An 11,602-nucleotide genomic window follows, 5' to 3' on the forward strand; every position below is an offset into this window, starting at 1 on the left:
CCTGGTGCTGTGAGGCAGCAGTGCTAGCCACTGTGCCACCCAAAGGAACAAAGGTCCCACTAAGGCTTGGGCTAAGATTGCTGGATTCACAGTGCAAAGTGCTAACAGTTCTACCATGGGAGCCGCTCACATCTGTGCTGTAAAATTCCGTGATATAATATCGTATAAGAACAATGAAATATGATCGACAAAATTATAGTTACATAGTCCTTTTCATGAATGCAGAAGATCCCAAAATATTTCCGAACCAATGAAGTACATTTTAAAATACATTGACTGTTTCATGATTTTGGAGGTGCCGGTGTTGGACTGGGGTGTACAAAGTTAAAAGTCACACAACACCAGGTGATATTTGGTAGCACTAGCTTTCGGAGCGCTGCTCCTTCATCAGGTGGTTGTGGAGTATAAGATCGTGAGACACAGAATTTATAGCAAAAGTTTACAGTGTCAGTGAGTCATAGAGTTACAGATATGTACAGCACGAAACAGACCTTTCGGTCCAACCCGTCCATGTCGATCAGATATCCCAACCCAATCTAGTCCTACCTGCCAGCACCCGGCCCATATCCCACCAAACCCTTCCTATTCATATACCCATCCAAATGCCTTTTAAATGTTGCAATTGTACCAGCCTCCACCACTTCCTCTGGCAGCTCACTCCATACATGTACCACCTCTGTGTGAAAAAGTTGCCACTTAGATCCCTTTTATATCTTTCCCCGCTCACCCTAAATCTATACCCTCTAGTTCTGGACTCCCCCACCCCAGGGAAGAGACTTTGTCTATTTATCCTATCCATGTCCCTCATGGTTTTATAAACCTCCATAAGGTCACCTCTCAGCCTCCGCGGAAGGAGACCAGAATTGCACATAATATTGCAAAAGTGGCCTAACCAATGTCCTGTACAGCTGCAACATGACCTCCCAACTCCTGTACTCAATACTCTGACCAATAAAGGAAAGCATACCAAATGCCTTCTTCACTATCCTACCTACCTGCAATTCCACTTTCAAGGAGCTCTGACCCTGTACTCCAAGGTCAGCAACTTGACTCTTCTATTTGAAAGAAAAACAAGACAGGATCATGGAATAACAGCTTTTAGAGAGCTCTTATGATATTGATGGACCAAATGACCTTCTTCAAGAATTAAATAGGGACGAGATTAGATTACTTATAGTGTGGAAATAGGCCCTTTGGCCCAACAAGTCCACACTGACCCTCCAAAGAGCAACCCAACCAGACCCATTCCCCTACGCATAACACTACAGGCAATTTAGCATGGCCAATTCATCTAACCTGCACATCTTTGGACTGTAGGAGATGTTTGCTCCCACACTCAGCAACACTCCCTAAGACCTTATCATTAAGTATATACGTGCTGCTAAGATTTGCTTTCCCAAAATGCAGTACCTCGCATTTATCTGAATTAAACTCCATCTACCACTCCTCAGCCCATTGGCCCATCTGGTCAAGATCCCGTTGTAACCTGAGGTAACTTTCTTCGCTGACCACTACACCTCCAATTTTGGTGTCATCTGCAAACTTACTAACTACATCCATATCATTCATAAAAATGGACCCAGCACTGATCCTTGTGGTACTCCACTGGTCACAGACCTAAAGTCTGGAAAGATCCCTCCACCACCACCCTCTGTCTGTCTGGAAAGATCCCTCCACCACCACCCTCTGTCTTTGACCTTTAAGCCAGTTCTGTATCCAAATGGCTAGTTCTCCCTGTATTCCATGAGATCTAACCTTGCTAACCAGTCTCCCAGTGTTTACATCACACTGTAAGCCTTTGCTATAAATTCTGTGTCTTTCGATCTTATACTCCACAGCCACCTGACGAAGGAGCAATGCTCTGAAATCTAGTGCTTCCAAATAAACCTTTTGGACTATCACCTGGTGTTGTGTGATTTTTAACTTTGACTGTTTCAGTGTTAGAACTACCCCACAAACAGCAATGTGACAAGAACGAGATACTGTATTTTTAGTTTAGTTGATTGATTGAGGGTTAAATACTAGCCTAGACTTTGAGGAGAACCACCCTTCTTTTTTTTGAAATCCGGCCATATGCAGCTGAGGCAATCGGCAAGGCTTCAATTCAACAACGTCCCTTGGAAAGAGAGCACCTTTTGAAGATGCAGTATGCTTTCCATTGTGGGATGCGAGCTCCCGCCATACTTCACCTTCTTGGGCAGGTCCTTCAGGATCGAGGATGACTTTCTTCCATTCCTGAGGTGTGGGTGTTGAGGTGCCTAAATAATTCAATATTGGATCCAAACATACTGCCACAGGTCATAACATCATAAGATCATAGAATAAAAAGGAAGGGAATTAGAAAGGTGTTGAAACTGAATAACAATGTGCAATCTAAATTAGGTCATAAACACAGTTTATTCGAAGTGATTATATGTTTAATTAGGTCATAGTTGCTCTTTTAAGCACGTTGCAGATTCCCTATGTTATGATAAGATGGAAACTGATTCATTTCCTGGTTATTCAGTGATTAAGCTATGTGAGAAAGAGCACAGAATCAGTATGAAAGGACTAACAGCAACCAAAGGCATGGCCCTCGTAAGCAGATTGGATGAGGACTGATTCTGTGCCTTGATTGGGTGAAAGTTTATTAGCACATGTGGGAGTGTGTATTCAAGTTCTGATGAAACCGGAATGTGTGCGAAAGGTAATCTCTTGTTTCAATCGTGCCAGCTTTCCTGGCTGGCTTGAGCATTAACTCTTGCTTGGCTGCCAGTTTCCACTTCTAGTTGGATGATCTCAGCTGAAACAAAGGCAAAATAGACAGTGTATTAGCAAATGAAATAAAAGCCGCAAATTCTGGGACACTCCTTGGGCAGCATCTCCTCAGAGGCTGACAAATTTTCATAGGAACTGGGAAAAGTTAGAAACTTAAATCATTTGAGGCAAGTGAAAGTGGGGTGGGGAAAAGAACAAAATTGATTGCTTGTGATATGGTGGAAGACAGAGGAGATAAAGTGGGAAAAGAGTTGGGATTGCACAACCAATGAAGTGGTGATAGAACAACTAACAAAGCTGTGTCTCGAGATGGTGTAAATGACAGATTCATGAACTGCTGCCTATGGAATGCAGAAACAAGAAAATCGAGTTAGAACCAAACCCTGAAAAGAGAAAGACAACAAAATGGAGATGGACTGTACAATTTGAAGTTATTTGAATCTATATTGAGACCAAAAGGCTATAAAGCATGTGCTGAATCGAAACACCAATGCCGAAAAAGTGATGGCCTCCTTTTTCTCTGGTGATTTCAGTAGTTTTCAGTGGGTTTGAACCTGACATGTTCTGGGCACTATGCAAGGTCTCATGATCCCACCTGCATTCATTGGCACTAAAGTAATAAACTCATTCATAAAGAATATAATGTGCCTGCCAGGACAGTTAGGGGGAGAAATGGACCAGCGGACAACAAAACAGGAGGTTGAGGTGGAGAGGTAATTAGTGTCATAGAGTCATAGAGTTGTACAGCACGGAAACAGACCTTTTAATCCCCAACCAGATGTCCTAAACTGATCTAGTCTAATTTGCCAGCATTTGGCCTATATCCCTCTAAACCCTTTCTGTTCATGTGCCCATTCAAGATGCCTGTTAAATGTTGGAATTGTACCCACCCCCACCTCCTCTAGCAACTTGTTCCAAACACATATCATTTTAAATGTACAAAGTTAAAAATCACACAACACCAGGTTATAGTCCAACAGCTTTAATTGGAAGCACACTAGCTTTCGGATCGCCATTCCTTCATCAGATGGTAAGAAGCGGCGCTCCGAAAGCTAGTGTGCTTCCAATTAAACCTGTTGGACTGTAACTTGGTGTTGTGATTTTTAACTTTGTACACCCCAGTCCAACACCGGCATCTCCAAATAATTTTAAGTGTGTTCTTTAGATTACGATTAATTCTTTTAGGTAGTGTTGAGGTGAAGACTCTGACCTGCAAGCACCTAAGAATGGAGCCAAGTGTAAAAAGAGCGAGAGCGATCAAAGATGTGTCCTCACAAAGCAAGTTAGATGAGGTCATCAGTTTCTTTGGCACCTTCAGCTGGAGTCAATTTGCTTATCGTAACGTAAGATGTCACCAGCATCAACAACCTTCCACATTTAAAAACATAAACGTCAGACGTAAGAAAAAAAGGTTTCTTAATAAAAACAAAAAAGTGCTCTAAATACTCATTGAGTCAAATGTGATCTGGGTGGAGAAAATTCAAAATAATGTTTCAGATCAATAAATTTTCTTGTTTGTTGAATAGATTACTGGTTTTACTGTGCTCACATGGGACAACAGAGCCAGGAGACAGCGAGAGGTGGGTTTGATTTGGAGCAAGAGGGGTAAGAGAAGTATAAAAGCGATGGAAGTGAGGAGGTTAAATGAGAGCAGACATAGCAATGTAAGTCAAAATATTCGCCAAATTCATGGTGATGGCACAAATGGAGAAGCAAAAGTTGGGTCTAGCAGATCTGTAATTGTCAGCAGCAGAATTTATATTTTACTGTCTGTGAAAATGGGAACAGAGATTCTGAAGCTGGATGACTTTCTGAAAAGGAAGAATGTATAAAGTTAAATTTAAAATGGCTGGTGGGTAAGGGTACCGGCTCATTGCTCACTCATAGAGCCAGCAGCTAAAATGGGCTGAATGGCCTCTTTCTGTGCTGTGACAATTCCATGATTCTGTGATTGATGAACACAATGTTCAGTCAAGAAGGCTGTAAAATTGAAAAGTAGAATGCTTGTTCTATGCTCTGCTAGTTTCTTTCTGTCACTTTTCCTCTCATACTGACTGCTGGTTCCTGTGAGGACAGGGCAGATTTCACCTCAACCACCAGATGGAGCTCTTTATGACAAACTATTGAATTTCCAGTCACAGCCTCAGAACTTCCCAAAATGGTCCACCGTCAAGGAGGTGCTTTCCTGACGTGGAGTTGTTGTTGCAATGTGAAGAAATGCAACAATAGATTGAGCACAGCAAAATTCCACAATTGCCATTAAGATTAATGGCTAATTAAGTAACTACTGATGTCTGTTTGGGAATAAACGTTCATCAGGTCAAAGGAGAATTTGCTATTTCACTTGGAGTCAGCATGGAAACAGACCCTTCGGCCTAACTCATCCACGCTAACCAGATATCCTAAATTAATCTAGTCCAATTTACCAGCATTTGGCCCATATCTTCCAATTCATATACCCATCCAGATGCCTTTGAAATGTTGTAATTGTACCAGCCTCCACCACTTCCTCTGGCAGCTCATTCCAGTTGCATACCACCTTGTGCATGAAAGGATTGCCCATTAGATCCCTTTTAAATCTTTCCCCTTTCACTTTAAATCTTGGCCCTTTAGTTTTGGACTCCCCTACCCTGAGGAGAAGAACTTGACTACTTATCCTATCCTTGCCTCTCATGATTTTATAAACTTCTATAACTTGAATAAAAGTGGAGCATCGACACACCCAAAAGTGTAAACGTCTTACTGTTGAACATCTTATTCAATGTACAACACCTTTGTCAATGCAACACTCCCTTTACTGAAAACTTAGAATAGGGCTTGAACTCACAACTTTGAGGTCAACAGCTACTAATGAAGTAAACTGACCCTTAAAGGGTTAAAATAAAACAAATAATCGTGGATGCTGAAAATCTGAAACAAAAACAGAAATTGCTGGAGAATTTCTGGTTTTGTCTTAAAGGATGAATATTTTCTGAAGGTAGAGGTTCAAAACACAGCAGGGGCTAATGACACTGGTATTGGGCCACAATGAGTCTATGAACCTTATTTTTGATTCCGATTGAGGCACTGGGTAGGCCATGTTGAGTCGTTGGAAGTCACGCATATCGTAAGCTGGGAACAGAAGACAAATCACCATCAGCATAGACCATTTAAAATATTCCGACAGCAGGTCTCCTTTAGCTCAGAGTCAAAGGTAAAGGGCAGCATGGTGGCTCAGTGGTTTGCACTGTTAACTCACAGTGCCAGGTTCAATTCCAACTTTGGGCGACTGTCTGTGTGGCCTGTGTCTGTGTGGGTTTCCTCTGGGTGCACTGATATTCCGGTTGTGTGCATTAGCCATGGGGATTGTGAGGGTGGCAGGATGGTGTGTTGTGTCTGGGTGCGATGTGCTTCAGAGGGTTGGTGCAGACTCGATGGGCCAAATGGTCTCTATCTGCGCAGTAGATTTTCAATGAAAATGAGTGAATGAAAGATTAACTTTACACCATGCATCTCATGACTTCAGGCCATCCAGTACTCATCACAGCCAATGAGGTCCATTGAAAGTGTAGGAAATATGCAGCCAGTGTATGCACAGTCAGATCCCACAAATGGCCATGCAATGTTCTCCTGATGTGGGTTGTGGGATCAAGGCTTGGGGGAAGGCGGGTCACACTACCCTGCACTTCTCCAATTATAGAGCCGTGGGATCTTTGACAGAGATTTGTTTTAATATTTCCCACACAAAGCCAGCATGCAGTAGAGTCTCTGACTCAAGAATCAGAAGTGGGGCTTAAAACCACAACCTTTTGATGCAGAAGCAGGAGCGGGCTCACCACTGAACCAGGAAGCAGGGGAAACAGGGCAACAAATGCTACTACTGCAGAAAATACGGAGATATGGCATTGAGGGTGAGTTGGAGGTTTGGATTAGGAATTGGCTGGATGGAATGAATGGTGCACATCTTTCAATCATGTTGACTGACACTGAGTAGACAGTGTGGTCTGGAGATATGTCATCATGATTCATCCTGATTGGGTAATATGTAAGTGAGTGATCAGACACATTAAAGTTAACGTTCGAGGTCTAGCCGTGGTGTTGTGGGTCCAGGGCAGCTCCTCATACAAACTCGCGCACACACGCACAAACATGTGTACATACGCGCACACACAAACATGCACATACACACAAACACATGTGCAGGCACGCACACAGAAACCTGTGCGTGCACACATGCATACACAAACACACACATACACGCGCACACACAAACACACGCATGCACACACAATCACGTGCACACACACCAACACACAAACACATGAGCGTGCGCGTACACACACATACATACAAACATATGCGTGCACATACATACACACACACACACCAACACACAAACACATGAGCGCGTGCACACACACACCTACATACATACAAACACATGCGTGCACATATACACTTCGGAATAGCTGAAGTGTCAGGAGCTTCTGCTGTGGGGAGGAGAACACCCTCAGCTATCAGACTAGAGCACCACCCCCTGGTATTTGGTGATAAGTATCTCAAGAATTTAAGAGATGATGGGGACAGTGAAGAAAGAGTAACTGAGGTGGACGATCGGCCTTTTCTCGTTGAATGACAGAGCAGGCTCAAGTAGCTGCATGGCCTACTCCTGCTCCTAATTCTTCTATTCCTAGTCATTTATTTCATCCATTCAGGAACCCAGTTAATGCAGACAAAACACCGCAGGAAATCGGCCAAGGGAATATTCTATCGAGACCTTATATATTGCTTCTGATGTTTCAAGGCAACAGCAGCATTTACAACATTACAGCATTGTCAAACACTTGAAGATCAGCAGCTTTGCCACTCGCTTGTAGTTCTAACTGGTGTCTCTCGGATCTGTCAGTCCTTTTCTATTCTCTCTCCCTGCTCCTCCCACACAGAAATCCATCCTTCAGTATGTGCAGGGAGAGCTGCTGACAGTATCACTTCCTTTGTGCCTTTGGCAGTGAGAGATGGTCGAGGTGAGAGCCCTTTACTCAGGGCCTATCTTTCTCTTTGGCGTTATGGCAAGTTAACCTGGTGACCCTGACAGTCAACCAGGGAGAGAGTTGCTGCGGGGACAGCAGTTCAGCATTTCTGGGAAGTTGCTGAGGGATTTTGGGCAGATCCTATGGCGAGTGCCGGCTTCCAAGTGGTGGGATTCGTCGTTGGCTTGGTTGGGTGGTTCATGGCCTGCGTTGCTATGGCGATCCCACAGTGGAAGATCCGCAACCTCGGCGGCAGTACGATTCTGACAGTGGAGGAGGGCTGGGTGGGGATCTGGATGAGCTGCATCAACGACAGCGGTGGTCTCCTGAGCTGCGATGTGTACGATTCATTGCTAGCCCTGCCATCTGACCTCCAGGCAGCCCGGGCCCTCATGTGCTTGGCCGTGGCATTGGGCATTTTCGCTGCGGTGGTGTCATGCGGGGGCTTGAAGTGCACCAAGTTTGCGAGGGCTGAGGAGAGGTTGAAAGCCTCACTGACCGTAACTGGAGGGATTTTATTCATCGTGGCAGGAATATGTGTCCTGATTCCTGTCTCCTGGACTGCTGCCAATATCGTGGCTGATTTCTACAACCCGCTCGTGCCCACGTCCATGAAGACAGATCTGGGAGATGCCCTGTTCCTAGGCTGGGGCTCAGCTTTTGTGCTTGTCCTAGGGGGAAGCATCCTCTGCTGCTCATGTCCAGCAGCCAGTGAGCACAGTGAAGGCTACGTGAGGAATTGTACTCACTATCAGCTCACAGCCCCTGCAAACAGGTAATGGTCGCAGACAAAATCCTCAACTCTGTCCTTTCTCACAACTCGGCTCAACAATCTCCCAACCAGAGACCCATAATCTAACTTTTTTAAACTTCAGCTCATCCAGATTTCTGCTGCCTCTGTGCTCACACCAAATCCCATTCATCCAATGCCTGTATTTAATGACTTCCATGTTGAATCCCAATACGCTGGAATATTACCATCACTACTCTAAGGCCTCATCCTTCCCAGAACCACTTTGCTCGGTTAAAGATCCTACCTAAATGTAGATTGTTGTTGTTTCTATGGAAGTGTTCACCTGATTCAGTCAGGCATGAGCACCTCAGCAGTAAGGTCACAGTTTGTTATAAATGGAGGATGCCAAATACTCTAGAGTGGGAATTATCCTGGTCAACAATATCACAAGGTGTCTTTGGTCCCTGGGGCTGAATTGAATCAAGCTCAAGTTAAACTTAGGGGTCTTGCAATTTCAATAATGGAACAAAAATACTTTGGAGTGAGTTACCAAGCTGAAATTTAATTGAGAGGCTCAAGGAGTTTACATTGAATAACCGAATCCAGGGAATGAATTTGAGGCTGGAGATTAATCGAGGAATTCAAGAGGATGAATTGTGGAATAACAGATGTCCAGGAATGAAGTACAGCCTAGAATCTTAACAAGGGATGTAAAATTTTATGGAGAGTATCAGATATCTGGCAATGGAATGGATCAAAATAGCAGTGTGAATCCTGACTGAATTTTATTCTTTTGGTCACTAGCTGAGGAACACCATACATTCTTTGCAGATCTCCTCAGAATATTCAAAATAAGGTCAGCTGTCTGAACTCAGACCAGAGGAATTAAATCCAGGATGCTCAGACTCAGTTAAACTCATTGAGACAGCAAGAGAGGATGATGTTTGCTGCTGTTTGGGGAATCCAGGAAGTTTGCCTGCCAATTCTGCCTTTATTTCTATCACCTACGTAACCTTCATGTTGCTTTGAGTAAAAATGAAAGCTGTCAAATGCCGACCACAGCACTATGGCTGAGCTGGAGTTTGATGATTGTGAACTGAATATTTTTACAGGGCTTTGTAGAAATTTCTGGAAAGTCATGCCATCGTTATTCACACTCTGAAATGACCTCTTCATGGCAATGATGGTTAGAACCATCATAGAGGATTGATAAAGGAATGATTACGCAGCATGAAGCAAGATCAGGTGTAGCAGCTATGAATACTGTAACTGATCCCTGTACAATTAGCAGTCTCTTAAACCATCATTCATTAATAGAGACATCTCACTTTCACTCAGAGAAATGTAGTGCTTGATTGTAGGATCACCTCGAAGTCTGGCTTAGTAAATAAATGATGTAAGCGCTGTGCTCTGACATTGATGTGTAATCCATAGGAATAGAGTCATAGAGATGTACAGCACAGTCCCTTCAGTCCAAATTGTCCATGCCGACCAGTTATCCTAAATTAATCTAGTCTCATTTGCCAGCACTTGGCCCATAGCACTGAGGAGTGTGGAATTGTCAGAGCTGCCCTCTCAGATGGGCTTAAAAAATCTCTTTGTACTATTTCAAAGAAGTCCTGTCTCCTGAAAAATGTTTGTTCCTCAATTAAACATATTACCGGGTCATTAGCACATTGCTACTTGTTAGAGCTTGCTGTATGCAAATTAGTTGCCTTGTTTCCTGCATTGCAATAGTGCCTGTGCTTCAAAATTGTTCCATTAACCATAAAGAGTTTTGCAATGTGTGACGGTCAGGTAATGTCCTCTAAAGATGAAAAATGAAAGTTTTGCATTGGGATAGGCATATAAAGATTTGTGTTGAGAGTGTGGCGCTGGAAAAGCACAGCAGGTCAGGCAGCATTCGCGGAGCAGGAGAATTGACGTTTCGGGCATAAGCCCTTCATCTGGAATTATGAAGAAGGGCTTATGCCCGCGTCGATTCACCTGCTCCTCGGATGCTGCCTGACCTGCTGTGCTTTTCCGGCGCCACACTCTTGACTCTGATCTCCAGCATCTGCAGTCCTCACTTTCTCCCACATAAAGATTTGTGTGTACATTTTGTGTATATCCATGATTGTATACACACATCCTAATTTGCACTAATTCTGGTTCTTCTGTAATCATGTGTTATCTGACTTCTAGCTAAGTAAAGTTTCTGTTCACATATTCTAAACCCTCCATATTTTCATCCCTTTGTAACTTCCTCCAGTGCCACAACTACCCAGGAATCCAGCACTTGTCCAACTGACATGCCCCAATTTTTGATCACTCCACCAATGGCTACTATGCCTTCAGCTTTCTAGCTCCCAGCTTTGGAATTCACACACATTCCCTCCCAACCTCTTTACCTCTCTCTTCCTGAAAATTGTTCCTTTAAATCTCCATATTTGACCAACCTTTGGTCACCTTAACAAACATATCCTTGTGTAGCTTTAACTGAAACTGAGTCTGGTAGTGTTCCTGTGAAGTGACGTGGGACATTTTGTTACATGAACAGTAGTTGTGTGTACATATCTGGAAATAAACTAGTATTTTCATTGAGATGTTTATTTCAATAATTTCACATGATGATTTATTTGTAAATCCCAGGATCAACATCTGAATCTGCATTTATGATTCTACAATATGGACCAGGAAGCATATTCAGAATTCCTGCAAAATTCTCAACCCAGACAGTTTTGAGGATTAAAGAGAAGTCATCAAACTCTACCCAATTTGTGAAATAAAGTGCCAGCAACAAAGTAGAACTTGCTGTCCTGATGATCTCTTTCTGGGGCGAATAACAAAATCAGACAGTCAACCAGAGACACAATTCTACAAGTGTCTCCCGAGGACAATAGGACACCAGAGCCATCCAAATGTTACAGTTGAGAAAGAGGTCATTCAGGCCATCATGCCTGAGTAGAGTGGTATGGATTAGACATTTGCTTTAACTTTGGCGTTTTTTTTTCAAACTCATTATGGCTGCCCAGTGCTAATCCCTTATAGAATACCTGTTGGATATGGGCTGGCATTGCACCAGATGCCATAAGAGATATTGGCTTGGGTTATGATGGCAGAG

General features: G+C 43.3%; 1 protein-coding gene across 2 annotated transcripts in view; it reads left to right on the forward strand.

Annotated features, from left to right (window-relative positions):
- Positions 1 to 11,269, forward strand: part of LOC122563593 (claudin-6-like) — a 71,976-nt gene extending 60,707 nt beyond the window's left edge. The window contains exons 1-2 of one of the 2 annotated variants that reach the window (XM_043717520.1): positions 7,357 to 8,541; positions 11,131 to 11,269. In XM_043717520.1, the coding sequence (XP_043573455.1) occupies positions 7,910 to 8,541; positions 11,131 to 11,143 (645 nt within the window). In that variant the 5' untranslated portion in view covers positions 7,357 to 7,909 and the 3' untranslated portion in view covers positions 11,144 to 11,269. Of the gene's footprint in view, positions 1 to 7,356; positions 8,542 to 11,130 lie in introns of those variants that run through there. The other variant, XR_006315660.1, reaches the window with a different exon arrangement.
- The last annotated feature ends 333 nt before the right edge of the window (positions 11,270 to 11,602 follow it).

The sequence above is a fragment of the Chiloscyllium plagiosum genome, chromosome 27 (genome assembly GCF_004010195.1).
Source record: "Chiloscyllium plagiosum isolate BGI_BamShark_2017 chromosome 27, ASM401019v2, whole genome shotgun sequence".
In the NCBI taxonomy this organism is placed as follows: Eukaryota; Metazoa; Chordata; class Chondrichthyes; order Orectolobiformes; family Hemiscylliidae; genus Chiloscyllium; species Chiloscyllium plagiosum.